The sequence below is a fragment of the Grampus griseus genome (genome assembly GCF_964374135.1).
Source record: "Grampus griseus genome assembly, chromosome: 14".
Taxonomy (NCBI): domain Eukaryota; kingdom Metazoa; phylum Chordata; class Mammalia; order Artiodactyla; family Delphinidae; genus Grampus; species Grampus griseus.
The window spans coordinates 67,449,943-67,470,568 of NC_139008.1; the positions used below are offsets into that span (position 1 = coordinate 67,449,943).

At 41.0% G+C, this 20,626-nt stretch overlaps 2 protein-coding genes across 5 annotated transcripts in view; one reads left to right on the plus strand and one right to left on the minus strand.

The window, feature by feature from the left end:
* Nucleotides 1-14,446, minus strand: part of TTI1 (TELO2 interacting protein 1) — a 44,040-nt gene extending 29,594 nt beyond the window's left edge. The window contains exons 1-3 of one of the 4 annotated variants that reach the window (XM_082671141.1): nucleotides 14,408-14,436; nucleotides 6,181-6,239; nucleotides 1,573-1,685 (exon numbers count right to left, since the gene is read on the minus strand). The gene's annotated coding sequence lies outside the window, so the exon portion shown is untranslated. Of the gene's footprint in view, nucleotides 1-351; nucleotides 428-1,572; nucleotides 1,686-6,180; nucleotides 6,240-14,407 lie in introns of those variants that run through there. The other 3 variants (XM_082671142.1, XM_082671144.1, XM_082671143.1) reach the window with 3 other exon arrangements.
* A 309-nt stretch (nucleotides 14,447-14,755) lies between these two features.
* RPRD1B (regulation of nuclear pre-mRNA domain containing 1B) overlaps nucleotides 14,756-20,626 on the plus strand; it is a 55,933-nt gene continuing 50,062 nt past the window's right edge. The window contains exon 1 of the mRNA XM_082671145.1: nucleotides 14,756-15,093. Within this exon, the coding sequence (XP_082527271.1) occupies nucleotides 14,943-15,093 (151 nt within the window). The 5' untranslated portion in view covers nucleotides 14,756-14,942. The remainder of the gene's footprint in view (nucleotides 15,094-20,626) is intronic.

Sequence of the window (20,626 nt, forward strand, 5' to 3'; positions counted from 1 at the left end):
AGATTTGAGCAGGATGGAGAGGTGGATGGCAGGCAGGCAGTGAAAGGAGACAGGTTTATAGGTAAGTGAAGGAGCTGTGTGACTTTACACATGGGCTATCAGCCCATGACTTTGCATCTCCCCTCACAGAGAAGAGGCTCTTTTCTCTGTGAGGGGAAATGCAAAGTCATGGACTGATAGCGAATAAGAAGGCGGGTAAACAGAGGGCTTGAGGAGAGAAATAAAATTCTCAAATATTCCCTTTGGGGAAGCAGAGCATGCTGGGAAGACACAAAAGTATGGCCGAAGGGTACTGAGGACTGAGTTGAAGCTGGAGACCATTAAACATGCACAACTGTAAAACGCTGGTACCGGATGGAGGCTTAGAGATCACCTAGTCTGGTGGTGTCTCCTTCTCTCTCTCTCTCTGTCTCAGCTCTATTTGCTGGGGGCTTCTGAACAGATGATGACAAGAAAGTGTCCGCTGCTTCTCGCTGTCCCCAGTAGTGCTGGCAGGCAAGTGGTGCCTGGTGGGTGTGGGCAAGACCTGCTCAGCCCAGAGAGAGAGCTGGTGCTGGATATCCTCCATGGGTCAGGAGAGGGCTCCAGGGCAACAATCAGGCTCTCATACCCGGGACAGAGTCTGGTCCACAGAACTCCATGAGAGGAAAGGCAATGCTGTTCTGTGAGGTTCGTTGGGGGGATATCTCCTGGTCTGTGACCCTCAAGAAGCCAGGGAAGGGAAGAAGCTCAAATTTTCCCTATTCCAGACTAGCAAAATGCCAGGTGTGGAGGCCAGAAAGCTGGGCCAGGGACTACTGACACCCTATCAGCACCAGCTCACACACTGATGACCCCGAGGCTACTGTGCCACCCCTTGCCCAAGGTACTAGTATTTAGAACAACAGAAGCAAAGGAAGTAACCACTTAATGGGACCCAACAGTCAGGAGCAGGAAATGCAAATATAGCACCCTTGAGGTGGTGAACCTTAGTTTAACAGAAATGCTAAAGGAGACAGACAAGAATATGAAAAATAATTAAGACCAATAAGGAAATTCAATTACAAGACAAAAGATATTTCTTAGAATTTAAAAGCATGTCTTTCCACACTAAAAAAGCTCAATTGATTAAAAAAAAAAAGGCGGTTAATTGCTGAGATCCAATTAGTGGCTGGGAAGATCAAGTAGAGCTATCTTAAAACTCTGAGCAAAAATACAAAGAGATGGAAAATGTGAGACTTGGAGCACAGATCTGGGAGAATCCACATATAAATAGCTGGGAATTCTGGAAGGAAAAAAAGGAACAGATGGAGGAGCTAAAACAAATAAATAACTGAAACATTTCTCTGAGCTGCAAAAGTATTTATCTGGAGATTGAAAAGACTGAAGGATACACACGTAGTCAAATTGTGGTAAAATTCCTGTACACTAAAAGATAAACGGAAAAGAAAATCACATATGTCTTCAGGAAGAAACAACAAATAACTTACAAAGGAAAAAGACTGGCTTTGGACTTCTCATTTGCAATAGAAGACAGTGGAAGAGCATCTACTGACTGCAAATAAAGGATTGTGGCCCCCAAACCCTACTTACAGCAAAGATATTCAGCTGTCAGGGTGAAGAGCCATATGTGAGGATTCAGAGAGGGTAGCACCACATGTCCTACCAGAGGACTCCATTCAAACAAGAAGTGACTCGAAACAGACCTAAAATGGGAAGATGAATGAAGAAGGAAACGTTGCTGAGTAACTTTATTTTCTTTTAGCATGGAAAACTTTCTTCAAATAAAACGTTTAAGTGGAAGCCCAGCACGTAAAACAGATAAAATCAGAGGGTCTGGTTAAAGCTGGGGTGAAGGCGATGGCCGGGGGCTCTGCATCTCTCTTATTTATCTCAGGAGTTTCAAGACAATAACCTGGGGTCCCCTGAACTATGTTCTCAGATTATATGACAAAAACTGTAATACAGCAAGTGAGGTGAGAACATAACCTGTGCCAAACTGAACTTATCCGCTTTCTTCTGTATTCTCTTTGTGATTTATGGTCCTCACCTGGGCTAGACGCCTTAGCCTCTCTGCTTTCTTTCACCTCCCTCTTAATTCCACTGTTCCCTAAATTTCATCAGTTCTACCCCTTCAACATCTTTCAAAGCTGTTGAGGATGATAATCATCTATTTGATATTGGACTGACCGTAATGGTTTCTTCTCTGGCCACCCTTGCCCTGTGTGCTTGCCCTTCTTGAATCCATATTTCACACTGACATGTAAGTAATTTTTTTAAAACAAAAATCTGGATCACTCTTTTCCATGTTTAAAATCCTTCACCTGCTCTTTGTAGCCTGCCTAAAGTACAGACACCTTTCTACCATGGCATACAGGGCCCTGCACCATCAGGCCCCTGCCTGTCTCATCAACCTCATTTCGCACTGCTTCACCCCTTGAACTTGAAACTGCAACCATGTGAAATTATAAAACTTGCAATTTCCTAAACAGGTAGTGCTATTTCATATTCTCCTCCTTTCTCCTACCACTGTACACACTGCTATTACAGTATTTAGCATGCTGAATTATTTTGTATATGCCTGTTTTACCTACTTTAGACTGGGCAATCCTACACCTAGAACCTACAAGGGCATCTGGTATATGATAAGCAGTCAGAAACATCTGTACAGATTCTCCTTTCAAGTAGGATACAGTAGGGTATGGCAGGCCAATACTCCTGGTGACAACTAGAGAAACCAGATAAATTATAAAAAGCGTTTCTTAAAGCATCAAATAGTTGCAGAAGCAACAAAGACCAGATGAACTAATACTCTAGTGAAGGATGAAAGTTCACAGTGAGTCAACAATCAATAGTTGGGTTTTTTTGTTTGTTTGTTTGTTTTCCATTTGCTGATCCCGGACATGGCTCAGGATTACGAAGAGGCCCAGGCTGAGGGCTGTCACTGAGGAAAAAGAAACCACGACGCTTTTAATGTGGTCATATAGGACTGGAGTCCTATATGCAAAACCATAGTCTTCAGGGATCTCAAAATACATGAATTCTGAGAGAAGGCCGCTGCTGGGGGACAAATGGCTGAGAAATGTCCAAACAAATGAAAGAGATCAATCCACAGATTCAAGAAGCTCAGCAAAGCCCAAGTTGACAATACAAAGAGAAACACACACAGACACATCATAGTCAAACTGCTGAAAAACCAAAAGTATGGAGAAAAATCTTAAAAGTAATGCAGCAACAGAAGTGACAGGCAACTTCTCTAAAGAAATGATGAAATCCAGAAAACAACAGAATGACATCTTTGAAGTGTGAAAGGAAAGTAACTGCCAACCTTGAATTTTATACCCTATAAAACTCTTTCACAACTGAAGGTAAAATGCAAGACAATAATGCACAAAAGGTGCATGGATAGTATAAAAGGAGTTAAGTGTATTAAGAGTCTAGCAGTATCAGGAAGTGATAAAAAAAATCTGTATTAGATTGTCAAGAATGCATGTTGAAATCTATAGGGTAAACTCCAAAAGAGCTATAAAAGTTCAGACAGTAGTAAAAATGGGATAATTAGTACTTCTGATTGATCCAAAAGGTGAAAAATGAGAAAAAGGGAAGCAAAACTGGTGGGTCAAACAGAAAACAAATACTTAATAAGATGGTGGACAGAAGCCCAATTGAAACACTGATTACATGAATTCAGAGTTTCTCAACAGTGGCACTACTGACATTTTGGGCTGGATAATTTGTTGGTGGAGAGCTGTTCTGTGCATTGTCAGATATTTAGCAGCATCTTTGGCCTCTGTCCCCAACATGCCAGTAGCACTCCCCCAAGAGTACCAACCAAAAACGTCTCCAGATACTGCCAAATGTCCTGTGTAGGGCAAAAATCACCCTGGATAAGAACCGCTGGTAAATAAACAAATGGGACCTAATGAAACTTCAAAGCTTTTGCACAGCAAAGGAAACCATAAACAAGACCAAAAGACAACCCTCAGAATGGGAGAAAATATTTGCAAATGAAGCAACCGACAAAGGATTAATCTCCAAAATTTACAAGCAGCTCATGCAGCTCAATAACAAAAAAACAAACAACCCAATCCAAAAATGGGCAAAAGACCTAAATAGACATTTCTCCAAAGAAGATATACAGACTGCCAACAAACACATGAAAGAATGCTCAACATCATTAATCATTAGAGAAATGCAAATCAAAACTACAATGAGATATCATCTCACACCAGTCAGAATGGCCATCATCAAAAAATCTAGAAACAATAAATGCTGGAGAGGGTGTGGAGAAAAGGGAACCCTCTTGCACTGCTGGTGGGAATGTGAATTGGTTCAGCCACTATGGAGAACAGTATGGAGGTTCCTTAAAAAACTACAAATAGAACTACCATATGACCCAGCAATCCCACTACTGGGCATATACCCTGAGAAAACCGAAATTCAAAAAGAGTCATGTACCAAAATGTTCATTGCAGCTCTATTTACAATAGCCCGGAGATGGAAACAACCTAAGTGCCCATCATCGGATGAATGGATAAAGAAGATGTGGCACATATATACAATGGAATATTACTCAGCCATAAAAAGAAACGAAACTGAGCTATTTGTAATGAGGTGGATAGACCTAGAGTCTGTCATACACAGTGAAGTAAGTCAGAAAGAAAAAGACAAATACCGTATGCTAACACATATATATGGAATTTAAGGAAAAAAATGTCATGAAGAACCTAGGGGTAAGGCAGGAATAAAGACGCAGACCTCCTAGAGAACGGACTTGAGGTTATGGGGAGGGGGAAGGGTGAGCTGTGACGGGGCGAGAGAGAGTCATGGACATATACACACTAACAAACGTAGTAAGGTAGATAGCTAGTGGGAAGCAGCCGCATGGCACAGGGATATTGGCTCGGTGCTTTGTGACAGCCTGGAGGGGTGGGATAGGGAGGGTGGGAGGGAGGGAGACGCAAGAGGGAAGAGATATGGGAACATATGTATATGTATAACTGATTCACTTTGTTATAAAGCAGAAACTAACACACCATTGTAAAGCAATTATACCCCAATAAAGATGTTAAAAAAAAAAAAAGAACCGCTGGTATAGAATCAACATAATCCCAATCAACACCCCAGCAGCATTTTTATAGAAAGTTATAAGACGACTCTAAAATTGATATGGGAATGCAAACAACCTAGAATAGCAAAGACAATCTTGAAGAAGAGGAATTAAATTGGTAAATTTTGGTGGTGAAGTTTTACACTATCTGATTTCAAGATTTACTGTAAAGATACAATAATTAAAGGGCAAAAAGAAAGACAAACAGATTAGTGGAACTGAATAGAGTCCAGAAATAGTCCCCATATATACAACAGAGACTCCATATATAGACTCACATACCTGACAAAGTTGACACTGAAATCAACTGGGAAAGAATGGTCTTTTCAATTAAAGGTACTGTGCCACCTGGCTATCCATATGAAAAAATATATAGGTCTTGATTACATCTCATACTAGATTTAAACATGGAATGTCAAATAACAAAGCTTTCTGAAGAAAACAAAGAACGTCTTTGTAATCTTGGAGTAGCCAAAGATTTCTTAAACAGGACACAGAAAAGAGCTAACCATAAAAAAAAATGATAAATTGGACTACATTGAAGTTAATATAAAAGATTTTCTATAAATCATTAAGAAAAAGACAATCCAACAGAAACATGGAAAAGAAGTTGAACAAGCATACCACAATAGAGGATATCCAAATGGCCAATAAACACATGAAAAGACATTAACATCACTGCTCCGGAAAATCCAATATAAAACTACAACAAAATACCATTACACACCCACCAGAAGGGCTAAGCTGAAAAAAAAGGGGAAAAAAAGAAAAAGGAAGAGAAAATACTAGGCGTTGGCAAGGATGTAAAACAACCAAAACTCTCATTCAATGCTGGTAAGAGTGTAATTGATACAACTACTTTGGAAAATCCTTAGGCTAAAGGTAAACATACATACGCTCTATGATCTAGTAATCACATTCTTTGGTATGTACCTAACAGAAATGCATACATAAATTTACCAATAGATGTGTTCTGGAATACACTATCCACAACTGTCCCCACAAAGAAACTACCCAAATGCACATCTATAGTAGAATGGATAAACTGTAGTATATTCTCCCAATGGGATACTATACAGATGAAGACTTACCACAATTGGAGATCTTCAAAAGAATGGGTTACGGGCTCAGAAATACATAAACCAGCTTTCTGTAAGGAAGAGAGTATAACAAATTGCTAGTATGGCATGACTATAAAAGGCAATCATATACCTTTATGGGATGGTCATGAAATCACACCTGTGTGACAATATGTCGATTACAGAAGGAACTGCTCAGAGATTTAGAAGCATAGGAGTCCTAGATTCTATTCCGATAAAATGCAACACTGATTAAAGTGGCACTGCAAAGTTTGATGTTTATATAACTGACAGCAACTGGCGTATTCTGGCCCAGAAAGTGATACTGGGATGAGGCTTTCAGAACAAGCTGATTCTCAGGGTGAGCAGAGAAAACAACCCAGAGTTCAACTGTGACAGACAGTGACTATATAAACCAGTTCTTGACTCTAACCCTTCAGCGGTCATAGAAAGCAGTCACTGGGGAGGTGGGGGAAGAGAGCTGCAATCGGAGTGCTTGAGTGAACCCATTCCCCTGGCAGCTTCTTCCCCTCCTTCCCATCTCTTTCTGCCTTTTCACAGGAATGGGCTGTGTAAGATCCCTGGGCCATGGCATCCAGGTGGTGCAGACAAACGGGACAATCTGTAGGTGATATACTTTACAGACACTTAAAAGATAAGACGCTAGTCCACAAGGTACTTATTGTATCATATAGTTAAAAAGTGAAAAAGGGAGGAAAAACCCAAGAAGTACAAAAGGAACTTAGAAAAAGAATGAACACCAAAAGGGAAGGCTTCATGGAGGGAGGAGGATTTATGTTGGGGTGGGGGGACTACACACTTGGGGCTGCATGGGAAGGCTGTTCAAGGAACAATACCTCACAAGCAAAGGCCAGAAAGCAGAAAAGTTGTAGCCCCTAATAAAGGCAGAGACGAGAGGGAGACACCATCATGGCAAGTGAGCCATGCCTCACACAGGGGTGATGTTCTGATGAAACCACCTGCTCGGGGCCTTTGTAACTTGCTGTTCCACGATATATCCTCACGGCTTGCTCTCTCATCTTTCAGGGCTTTACTCAAATGTGAATTCTGAGGGAGGCCTTCTCTGATCACCCCAGTTTAAAACTGCAACCCATCCTCACTCCTCTCCTGCCCTGCACTCCCAATCTCCTTCCCCTGTCTTTGAAATTTTCCTCCATAGCATTTAGTACCATCTGTCAAACCAAGTTATCCACCTATTTGTTTATTGTCTCTCTCTTCCCACTAAAATATAAGCTCTATGAGGGCAGTAATAGTTGACAGTTTTGTTTATTGCTTCCAGCAAGGAGCAGGCATTCAATAAATGCTTGTTGAATCAATCACCATAGACCAAGGTCTGGCTCTCTTTGGTGGATCTTTGATATCAGATATGTGTGAACTGGAGTCTGAGAAAAACCCACCATCCTCTTCTTCTCCTGGGGTGAGTTATTCCTACAGGTAGTTGATCTCATCCATTACAGGAGGATCTTACTAGATTCACTCTCAGGAGGCAATCATAGTTCTAGATTTTGACTGTATGCCAGCCCATTTTTAGGGTGTTTCCAGACAGAATAAGTATGAGAACAGGAATCTGACAATCTGGGTGATAGTCCTGGCTCTGACAGTACCTGATCTGTGGTTTCCATGAATTTTAGTTTCTTCAACATAAAATAAACTTGGTGGATAAGATGATCTCTAAAACTTCTAACTTTGAATTAACTAGCACATGGTAGAAAGACTGGGTTTAGATCCCAGAAATAGGAGTTTAAATAAAAGAATTGCCAACACAAGTTCTTGACTAGAAAGAAGAGAATTAATATTTGTTGAAAAAACCCACCATATGCTAGGCAATGTACATAAATAAATTCCTTGTCTAGAAGCTGAGTAACACAAGGTTCAGACAGATTAAGTGATGCCCAAGGTTACACAGCAAGCAGTGGGATTCACGTCAAGCCTGTGTGACTCCAAAGGCTGTATGCATTCTTTTCACTACACCAGAGGTTTCCAACCCAACTGTTTATCAGAACCAAGGGGAAACAATGTAAGTACAGATTCCTGGGCCTCACACCAGATCTACTGAATCAGAATCTATGTTGGGGGTGGGGTGGAACAGGTATGTTTTGGGAATCTATTATAAAAGTTTGCAAGGTCAGTCTGATGATCCATGAAGTTGCTAAAAGAGTAGAGTAGATCTCAAATGTTCTTACCACACACACAAAAGGGTAATTTTGTGAGGTGATGGAGGTGTTAACTAACCTTATTGTGGTAATCATTCTCAATATATATACACTGATATGTGTATCAAATCGTTACATTGTACATCTTAAACTTTTACAATGTTGTATCTCAATAAAGATGGGGGGAACAAAGAAAAAGAAGGCTAAGTAGGAGTGGGGAGACAGGACTCCCACTTCTACCTAACAGTAATTAGGAGCCCTCCCTCATGGGTGTCAAAGGAGGCTGAGTGAGGAATCTGGACTTCTACCTACCCTTGGAAGTAACAAGGGTGGTCCCCCCACCCCTGCCTTATCCTGCCAGAGTGGTTTCAGAGGAAGCCAACTAAAAAGAAGACTTCTATAAGGTCCAGAATCTTAGAACATAATACAAAAATGTCCAGTCAAAAATCATTCACCATACCCAAGAACCAGGAAGATCTCCAAATGAATAAAAAAAGAAAAATCAATCAATATACGTTAACACTAAGATGACAGAGACATTAGAATTACCTGACAAAGTTATTAAAGCAGCTGTGATGAAAATGCTTCAATAAGCGATTATGAACTTGTTTAAAACAAAAGAACAGAAAACCTCAGGAAAGAAATAGAAGATACAAAGAAGAAACAAATTTTAGAACTGAAAAATTCAATAACAAATAAAAAGCTCAGCAGATGGGCTCAACAGGAGAATGGAGGGGACAAAGGAAAGAATCTGTAACATGGAAGACAGAATAAGAGAAATTACTCAATCTGAACAACAAAGAGAAAACAGACTGAAAAGAGGCTCAGGGACCTATGGGACTATAACAAATGATTTAAGCATCCCAGAATGAGAGAAGAAAAAGGGCAGGGTTGAAAAAGTACTCAAAGCACTGAAAGCTCCCCAAATTTGGCAAGAGAGATAAATCTATATACTCAAGAAGCTGAGTGAACTCTAAACAGGATTACCCCAAAGAAATTTGTACCAATTATAATTAAAATTAAAAGTTGTGAAAACAAATGACAAAAAATCTTGAAAGCAGCCAGAGAAAAATGATACCTTGCCGATACGGGAAAAACTATTTGAATGACACTGGATTTTTCCTCAGAAGCCATGTAGGCCAGAAGGAAGCAACACAATAATTTTCAGGTGCTCAAAAAAAAAAGAACTGTCAACACAGAATCCTATACCCAGCAAAAATGTCCATCAGGAAAAAAAAAAAAGAGGAATGAACTGGAAAGATATCCTCAGATGAAGGAAAACTAAGAGAATTTGTCACCAGCAGGCCTACTCTACAAGAATGGCTAAAGGAAATTCTCTAAACAGAAAGGAAATGTTAAAAAAAAAAAAAAAAGAATCTTGGAATATCAAAGAGGAAGAAAGAACATGGTAAATAAAAATATGTATAAATACAATAGGTTTTTCTTATTCTTTTAAATTTTCTAAATTGTGTCTGATAGTTAAAGCAAAAATTGTAACACTGACTAATGTGGTTCTAAATGTATCTAGAGGAAATATTTCAGACAAATATAAACAGGAAAGGGTAAAGAGACATAAAGGAAGTAAGGTACATATACTTCACTAGACCTGTCAAAAGTAAGTTATATACACATAATATGATACCTAGAAGAACCACTAAAATGGTTATACAAAGAGATACACTCAGAAACACTATAGATAAATTGAATGGAATTCTAAAAAATGTTCAAGTAAAGGAAGTCTGGAGAAAAAAAGAAAATGGAGAAACAAAAAAACAGAACAAACAGAAAACAAAAGAATTAAATTTCAGACTTAACCTCTAACATATCAATAATTATATTAAATATAAAATGTCTAAATACACCAATAAAAAATGACTGTCAGAATTGGTTAAAAAATATGACTTAACTACATGCTGTTTACAAGAAACTCACTTCAAACATAATGATATAGTCAGGTTGAAAGTAAAAAGATGGAAAAAGATATTATCATATAAACATTAATCAAAGGAAAGCAAGACTAGCTATATTAATATCAGATAAAGTGGACTTCAGAGCAAAAAAATTACCAGAGACAAAGAAGGACATTATATAATGATTAAAAGGTAAATCTATGAAGAAGACATAGTAATCTTAAGTGTGTATGCACAAAACAGAGATGTAAAATGTGTGAAGCAAAAATGGATAAAACTGAAAGGAAAAGTATAGGTGGTCACCACAAGTATAGGTGGTGACTTCAACACTCCTCTCTCAACAACTGATAGAATAGCAATTATAACACAAGAGCTCAACTACACCAACCAACATTTACATAATTGACATTTACAGAATACTATTGACAGTAGGATATACATTCTTTTCAAGTATCCACAGAACACACACCAAGATAGACCATATCCTGGACCACAGAATAAACCTCAACAAATTTAAAAGAACTAAAATCATACAGTGTGTTCCCTAACCACGATGGAATCAAACTAGAAATTACTAATAGAGAGAGAACAGGAAAATCTTCACACACCTGGAAATGAAGCAACACATTTCTAAATAATTCATGGACCAAGGAGGAAATGTCACGGGAAATTTTTACAAAATACATGGAAATGAGTGAAAATAAAAGTTCAACAAATCAAAATTTGTAAGACGTAGGTACAGCCATGCTGAAAGGGAAATTTATAGTATTAAATATATATATATATTAGAAAAGAGGAAAGCTCTTAAATGAATATCAATAATCTAAACTCCCACAGCAAGAACCTAGAAAAAGACAAATAAAATAAAATAAAGTAAAGCAAAATAAATCCAAAGCAAGCAGAAGGAAGAAATAATAAAAATCAGAGCAGGAATTGAAGTTTAAAACAAAAAATAGAGAAAATCAATGAACCAAAGAAATGGTTTACAGAGATCAATAAAATTGGCTTCTAACTAGACTGATGGGGGTGGGGGGAGGGAGAGGGAGAGAGAGAGGGAGAGAGAGGGGGAGAGAGGGAAGGAGGGAGGGAGGGAGGGAGGGAAGGAGGGAGGGAGGGAGGGAGGGAGAGAGGAATTACCAATACCAGTCCTACAGACTGCAGATATTGAAGGATAATACAGGAATACTACAAATAATTTTATACACATAAATTTGACAGATGAAATGGCAAATTTCTCAAAAAATAAACTACCACAATTCACACAAGCTGAAATAGATTACTGAACAGCCTTATAAGGAAACTGAATTTATTATTTAAAGACTCCCAAAATCAAAGAAAAAAGAAAGAAGAAGGCTTCAGGCCCAGATGGTTTCACTGCAGATTTCTACCAAGCATTTAAAGAAAATTAACACCAGTTCTACACAATGTTCTAGAAATGGAAGAAGAAGAAACACTTTCCAATCCATTTTATGAAGCTAGTATTACCCTGATACCAAAACTCAATAAAGATAATATAAAAAAATTTTAAAACGGCAGACCAATTTCCCTCATGAATATAGATGCCAAAATCCCAAACAAAATATGAGGAAATATAATTTAGCAGTATGTAAAAAGAATTACACACCATGACAAAGTAGGACTAATTTTCAGGGATGTAAGGCTGGCTCAATATTTGAAAATCAATCACTGTTATTAATATTAACAGGCTAAAGAAGATAAATCACATGATTATATCATCCTCATCTTTCTGACCTCTAAATGTTGAAGTGTCCTAGGACTTAGTCACTGGGCCTCTTTTCTTTCTATACCTGTTCCCCCTATGACTCCCACATTTATAGCTCTACCTCAGATCTCTCCCTTGAGCTCCAGACCCATAAACCCAATTGCCTATGAGATACCTCTACTTGGACAGGCATTTCCAATTAGACATATACAAATCTAAACTCCTGCTCTTACTACCCAAACCAGCTCTTCCCACAGTTCAGTACATACATGTAAACTCCATTCTTATGGTTGCTTAGGCTAAAACCCTTAGGGCCATATAAGCTCTTGCTTCTTTTATACCTCATACCTATGCTGTCAGTTAATCCTGTGATCTCTTCCTCTAAAATATCCCCAGAATCTGACCCTTTCTCACAACCTCCACCCTGGTCTGAGTCTTCCTTTCACCTGAATTATCACAACAGCATAGTCCTCCTGCTCCTACCTTTGCACCCTTACTGTCTATTTTCTACTTAATAGCCACATGCTCCTCTTTTGCTCAAAATGGTCCAATGGACTCTTGTTTCATTCCGAGGAATATCCAAAGTCCTTACTATGGCCTATAGTCCCCCACACGATATGGTCCCTGGCAACTTTTCTAAGCTCATTTCTAGCCTTCTGGTTCACATCACTTGAGCTGTCCTCTTTGCTGGTCCTTGAAAATGCCAATAATGGTCTGACCTCAGGACTCTGCACTTGGTTTTCCCTCTGCCTGGAACATTCACCACATAGCATAGGGCTATGCTATGAAGGCTGTGATCAAATGTCACCATATCAGTGAGGCGTTCTCTGACCTCACTAATGCACGCCTATCCGCCCATACGTGCATTCCTCATACCTCCCTTTATTTTTATTCAAGGCATTTATAACTTTCGGGCTCATTTTACACACATGTTTATCTTCCCCTGCAGAAGGTAAGCTTCCCAGGACATGGATTCTGTCTGTTTGCCTAGAATAGTGCTTCAGACATAGGTTCTCAAAAATTATCGGCTGAATGAATAAATCAACCACTGGCTCGGGAGTGAAGAATTTGGGATAAGATAACCTTGATTTGATTCCTGGTTCTGTCATTTCTTGTGTCCAAGTGACATTGATTACTCACCCATGTTTAATGTTTTCTCATTTGTCAAATACTGATAATAACCCATACCCCACAGGACTGTTGTAAGGATTAAATAAAAGAATGTTCATAATGTGCTTAATGCACAGTGACTTGGTATAAAAGTGCTCAGTATATGACACTGTTACTTAATACAGAAAGATGGCCTAGATTTGGACTCAAAGGCCCTAGGTTATAATTATGACTAGATATTGACAGTGATTTTAAGCTATTCACTTGTTTTATATTAATTCACCCAGTCAGCTACGAATAAGGTGCTGGGGTAAAAAAGACAGATAAAGTAGAGTCCCTTCCCTCTAACCTTAGTTATGTGATCTTGGGTAGGTCACCCAAGCTCCCTCAGCCTCATTTGCCAAATGGGAATAACATAATACCTATTGCATAGCTTTGTTGTATTAAACGAGTCACTATGTGAAAACACAGTGTCTAGCCCATAGCAGCAGCTCGTTATGTTGGCTCTGATTATGATGATTCCATTCTGAAGGAGGAAAAGCACCTAAGCAAAGAACAGTGCAGTATGAGCAAAAACAGGCATCAACTAGTACAGTGCCTCCTAACTGGAATCTGCCCACAACTGGTCAGTTCCACTATGATCAGGACATTTAAAAATTCTACTATGTCTACAATAACCTAACTCCCTACCACCACCCCACAGCAGTTAGAAGAACAAATTTCTCTGCTGATGTGATCATTGGAATTTAAAACTTTTTAAACAGTTAAAGGATAGAGTCTCAAATAGTGTTTCTTAAAGGAGGTCAACGAACCCACTGACTTCCTTACCCCACTCCCCCACAAAGTTAACATGTATTACTTAAATTTGAGCAATAGTCAAATGAACCCCCAGAAGGCAGCCTGTAATTCCCTGAATACAACAACCAACTGAGCCGGGAGCACAAGGGTGTGTTTGACGGCGGTCCTGTCACAGACTAAACATCGGAACTGGCCACTAAAGGTGGTCCTGGAGGCCTAGTGGGAGCCCACCGCGTGAGAAGGGGGGGCGTCACCTTTGGAAAAAGAACAGCAAGAGCCAAGGCGTGGAGGCGTGAAAAGTGCACGTGGGTGGCTTGGCAGAACCAAAAAAAGCTTTTTGTGGGGGGCGGCCAGAGAGCAGGACACGTACAGACGAAGAGTGCTGCTGGGGCCTGCCAGGTGAGGGAGAAAGGTCCCGTTCCATTCCCAGGTCATGATCTCTCTGCCTCAGCATCCCCCCCCAGGATCCCCCTCTAAGGGCTCGTGGTTGCTGTCTCCCTCTCTTTCTCGCCACTCTCCCTTACCTCGTCTTCCAGCCTTTCCCTCACTCTCGCACCTCCTCTGCCGCGCCGGAAGTGACGCGTAACTCGCGCGCCGCACCGCGCCAGAAAGGTTCTGCGGGAGCGGGAGAAAGGGTTCCGGTGACACTCACTGCGCCGGCGTGCGGGCGCGAGCGGTCAAAGCGCCTTCCGGAGGCCGCCGAAGTGCGCCCTTTTCTCTGTCGCTTTCGGAGTGCTCCGAGCGAGATTCAAAGAGGCATTCGCCACGGGAGGGGTGTTTTACTGCACTCTGACCCCCCCCCCGGTGCCCCGCCATTCCGGCCCTTGCCCTTTGACCCTGCTCTCGCGGCGGGGTGAGAGGTCGGTGGCCATCTTGTGGCGGCGGCGCGGGCGGCTGTTACTGCGGAGACCCATCCCCTCCCCCTCCTGGCCCCCCGGCCGTCTGTCAGTCATAAAGAGTCCCGCAGGCCGCCAGGTGAGGTTCCGGCCTCGTGCCATCGCTCTCCCCGCCGCACTGGGCGGCCCAGGCCGATCCCTGCCGGGCCTCACCGCCGCCACCATGTCCTCCTTCTCCGAGTCGGCGCTGGAGAAGAAGCTCTCAGAGCTGAGCAACTCTCAGCAGAGCGTGCAGACCCTCTCCCTGTGGCTCATCCACCACCGCAAGCACGCGGGACCCATCGTCTCGGTGTGGCACCGCGAGCTCCGCAAAGGTAAACACTCCCTCTACCCCCATGGGTCCTCCTCCCGGGTAGCCCTCTCCCGCACCCCGTCCCGAGGCCCCTCTAGCTTCTTAGCTGAGCCTGGCTTTCCAGGCCTGGGCCTGTGATTGATTGCGCTTCTGAGGTTGGAGACAGTGTTATCCCCATTTCTCGGAGAAGGAAACCGAGGCCTGGGAAGGTTTAAGGTACTTGTCTGAGGTTCCACCGACCGGGGCTCAGGACTCCCAGTTAACCCAGCCGCTTTCCTCTCCGGCTCCTCCTGACACTTGTGACCATTATTCTCTCGGCAGCGTTGAGCGCCTGGTGGAGGGTACAGGCCTTAGCCTGTTGTGTGCCAGGCAGTTGCTGGGCATTTGGAGTAAGATTACATAGATCGAGCCCTTGGCTCAGTCACTTGCTAGCTGAGTGATATCGGGCAAGTTTCTTCTCTCTAAGCCTCTGTTTTCTCATCTGTCAAAAGAGGACAAGGGTAACTGCCACTTCCAGAGCCTTTATTCTGTGCCAGTCACTGTGCTAGGACCTTATGTATATCCTCGCACTTACTCTTCAGCACTGCCCTGGGAAGTGGGTACGGTCACTGCCCTTGCAGAGAAGTCAAGGGGCCGCACCACCTAGACCTTGCCTCTCAGGTTCCTCTTCTCATGCAGCTCTCCTTGGTTCTAGGCCCTGCTCAGCATCTGGCAGCCATTGATTGAGCTCAGCCTGTTGTGTGCCAGGCACTGGGTTGGGAGCTTAATAGCATGTTGGCTCCAGAGGCCAAGTGCCTCTGGAGCCTGCTTTGCCATTTACTGAGCCCCCGCAGCTTCACCTCTCTTTGCCTCAGTTTCCTGATCTGTAAAATAGAGATAATGATAACTGATATTTACTGTGCCTTTGTTCTGTGCCAAGTACAGTACTGATATCATTACATACATTGTCATTTTTTACGGTCTCAGAGTTCTGTGAAGTAGGAGCTCAGCAGATGAGAAAAAAACGGAGGCTCAAACAACTTGGGGTGAAGAGTAAACAGGATAATCCACATGAGCATCTAGCATGGTGTCAGGCAGAGTGTAGGCACTGGATAAATAATGGTGAGGTGGGATACTGATTACTCAGTGTGGGGCATGTTCTTTGCCTCGAATTGCTTACAGTCTGCTGGGGAAAGATGGGCACCTACACAGCTATCTGATACCCCAGTGAGCTTCATAGCAGAAAGCTGAGCAAATGAAGCTTAGCGCTGTTTTGGACAGCCTGTATGTGGTAGGCCCTTTATAGCATAGGAAGTAACTCTACATGTGTGCTCTGCTATCTGTGAGGTCAGGATGTCACTCTGTTTTACAGATGAGGAAACTGAAGTGGCTAAGTGGTATTTTCAAGGCCTTAGAACCAGTGAGGCTCAGACTACATCAGACTGGCAGACACCAAAATCCAGGATTCTTTCAGGAGACCCAGTTCTAGTCCTCTGGCAGAGACCCCCCACCCCCCAAATATCATGTGCTGTACTGAGATGGGGGTCCCCTCAGCCCTCAGGGTAGTTGGCGGATAGATCCTGGGCCTCCCAGAGCCCCATTCATGTACCCCACTGTGCCATTCAGATACCATTTCTGTCATCTGAGATGTGGCGGAAAAATTCGAATTGCTTTCTACAGGATCCTATCTGGTAGGATCTCAGAGGCACGTCAAAATCCACCTCAGATGTCACTTCTGTGAAGCCATCTTGATTCCCCACCTCACCCTATTTGAGATACAGAAAATAAAGAGTACTTTCGTTTATGAAGCTCCTTTAACCCTAATCTCATATGATGAAACCTTAAGTTGTAAGTAGGTCAGCATTATTATCCCCATTTTATAGATGAGAAGATACAGATATGAAGAGATGAAGTGCTTTGTTCATGAGTGTATAGTTGGGACATTAGCCCAGAGCTCTGAGACGCCGAAACTTGTTTTCAGGTGCCCGGTGCATCAGTGCACTTAATAAGTGAAGGTGATCATCTTACTCCAACCAAACCCGTAGTGCTTTTATTTATTAGAATTAATCTGCATTTATTTCATTCTTACTAGTTATGTCTCTTTCACTGGATTATGTTTTGAGGGAGAAACTAGCTCTTCTAGTTGTCCGTAATGTACACAACATTTAGCATGGTGCCTGTTAACAGAGTTAAAAAATAGTTCAGGTGTTAAATTGTGGTCTCTTGACATCATTTTCATGGCTGAGTAAAGGATCCAAGCGGCACTGTCTAGAGCTTTCTGTGATGAGAGAAATGTTTTATATCTGCTCTGCAACAAGGTAGCCTCTTGCCATGAGCACTTGAAATGTGTGACTAAGGAAGTAAACTTTCAAATAAATACAATTGAAAATTTAGTTCCTGAGTTTTGTTAGCTACAAATTAGGTGTTCAGTAGCCACATGTGGCTAGTGGCTATCATACTGGACAGTGCAGAACTACAGGATGCTCTTCCAAGCATCAGTGTACAGTTTCCTAATACCCAGCCTTCCTTCATGAATTGAAAATGCCCCCGCACTGAAGTGGAAAAAGATTTTGTGCCCTAATGTTAGAATTGACTAGCCCTTTAGGTTCTAGCCCACCCTGAATCTTTAAAAATGGACATTTCTATCTATAGCCAAGTCATTTCCTTAAGACATTTCACAAACCATCTCTGTTTTGCCTCCAAATATTTATGAGACTTTAAAAGTTTTCTTTTTCCTGCTTAAGTACTACTTCTATTCATGATGTGTTATTTTCTTTCCATTCCCTAGGAATAATCCTTAATTTATCCCTTTGGGCTCTGTTCTAGGTAGAACTTCTCCCTTTCTTTTTGGAGCAGTTTGGTGTAAAATACCCTAAGATGAACATTTTTTAGTAGTGCTTTTGTACCTTACGTTTGCACTCCTACTACCTTTAGTAGTGCAGGTAAATAGGCCTTTTTTTAAAAAAAAAATTACTTTCTCTAGATGTCAAAACCAGCCAAACAAGTGAAAAATTTTGGTCAGCCAGTAATTTAAACTTTGCTCAATAACTATTTCAACCAGTTTGGAATGGGCCTCGGTAGGGAGTGAAAGAATCCATACTGACATATTGGAAAGACATTTGAACAAGTGAGTTACCACCCAGGGCTGGAGTAGAGGGTGTGTGTGTCATGTGTATTATGACCTTGTGTGTTCAGGTGCTCTAGGGCTTTGTGGGTTTTTGTTGTTGTTTGTTTGTTTTGGCCGCACTGCGAGGCTTGTGGGATCTTAGTTCCCTGACCAGGGATCGAACGCCGGCCCCTCGGAAGTGAGAGCGAGGAGTCCTAACCACTGGACCTCCAGGGAATTCCCTTTAGGGTTTTGTTATGTTACCTTTACACACATGGTGCTCATGTTGATTATTCAGGATGCTGGATGTGGAGGGAAAAAGTTTTATCCTAAATTCCCATTGCTAAGTTTGACGGTGATGAGAATTAATTGGCATTGTAGATAGTGAAAACCTTGGCTATCTTAGCTATCACATTTGTAATACTGCAAAATGTTTCAGGTCTTGAATGGCCAAATTGACATTTTACAATATGGATTCTGGGTTTTTTAACATAAAGTATATTAGTCCGATTTGCTTTGTAGAAGTTCTGTTTTACTTTTTTTTTTTTAATATTTATTTATTTATCTTTGGCTGCTTTGGGTCTTTGTTGCTGCGTGCGGGCTTTTCTCTAGTTGTGGTGAGTGGGGACTACTCTTCGTTGCGGTGCACGTGCTTCTTACTGTAGTGGCTTCCCTTGTTGCGGAGCACAGGCTCTAGATGTGTGGGCTTCAGTAGTTGTGGCTCGCGGGCTCTAGAGCGCATGCTCAGTAGTCGTGGTGCACGGGCTTAGTTGCTCCGCGGCATGTGGGATCTTCCTGGACCAGGCTTCCAACCTGTGTCCCCTGCATTGGCAGGCGGATTCTCAACCACTGCGTCACCAGGGAAGCCCTCTTTTACTTTTAAATCTAACTTTCATGGCGTTATAAACTTGGTAGTTTAACTTGCTGCAACATCCTAGAACAAGCTTTGCTTTAAAAAAAAAAAAAAAAAAGCTTTTTGCCGTAATCATACCTTTGTAGCAACAGTGGGATATTGAAGCTATTGACACTTTTGTTCTGTTTTCGAATAATAATTAGAACAGTTAAAGATAGCTCCAGGTTTTCAATATTCTCATCTGTTGGCCATCTAAACTAGGTTATTATCAGGTTAATACATTTCAGGATATCCATATTTAATTTTATGAGCACTTTAAGTCATCAGTTTCAACTATAACATGCTTTAAAAATCTTGTTTTTAACTTAAGTTATTCTCCTGTAGCCACATTTTAAAATGTCAGATCTTGAGCTTGCTGTGTCAGAATTTATACATGCTGTGTGCATTTCAAAAGAAACAGAAATGGTTTCTGAGAGCAGTGGAGTAAGGACTAGTAATTCAGGTGTAAAGGTTGACATAGGGCTTGCTTGAGTCTTTTGGGCACTTTGGCATTGGAAAAAACTTAATGTTTTGAACTATCTGATTGTGTTATTATTTATTTCTTTTAAAAGAAAACTGGGACCAAAAATGGTAGTGATGTAACTTTACGGTTGAAAAGTTATGTGCATAGAAGCCAGGAAATTCAGTAATGTTCCCCCAAGCAACTGTAACTCAGACATATTGCGTGAAGTTTTTATGGTTTAATGCATGCTACCATATAGAGTAATAGGAAATACTACATTTAGTAGGTATAAGAAAGAAGAATTATATTTTTTATAGGAGCCATAATTTTGCATATCCAGATTTCAGACGTGTGTAAACTTTCAGTGATCATGTAGCAATAATGTATATTTGAATTTTGAGATAAATATCCATTGGTGCATCTAGAGATTCCTCTGGATTGTAGAGTTGATAACATTGACTGATTATGGTTATTGGAATGTTCAAAGAGAAATTCTTGGTCTAGGAGCATAAATTACAAGTATCTTTTAAAACTGAAACTTAACTCAGTCTTTCATTCTGTGGTATTTGATAATTAACAGTGAGTAAGAAATGCTCATTTTTGCAATATAATAAATGAAAATCTTGGTTTTAACATGTCTTCTGGAGATGTATTGACAGCTTATCCTTTAGGAATTGACTGGAGAATACTGACTGCTTATCCTTTAGGAATTTTCTTTGGATTATCTTAATTTTTACTGCCAATTAATTACCCTGACTAAAATAACACAGAAATTAAGATGCCATATTCTTTTTTTTTTGAAAAACAATTTTATTGAACTATAATTCACATTCCACACAAATCACTCTTTTAGAATATACAATTCAGTGGCTTTTAGTATTTCGCAGTTATGCAACTATCACCACAATCAATTAAAATGGCGTATTCTTGTTTTTTAGTTTTTTCAAAATTGTATTCTCAATCCTGTTTTACTAGACACCTCCAGGAGTCCCTTAAATTGTTTTTTCAAACATAGCAGTCTTGACCTCAAGTAGATAATGCTTGTCTTAGTGTTCTTTAGGAGTAGCTTAGGGGAGAAGAATGGTGGATTGAGAATTTCCTTGGTGTAAGCTAAA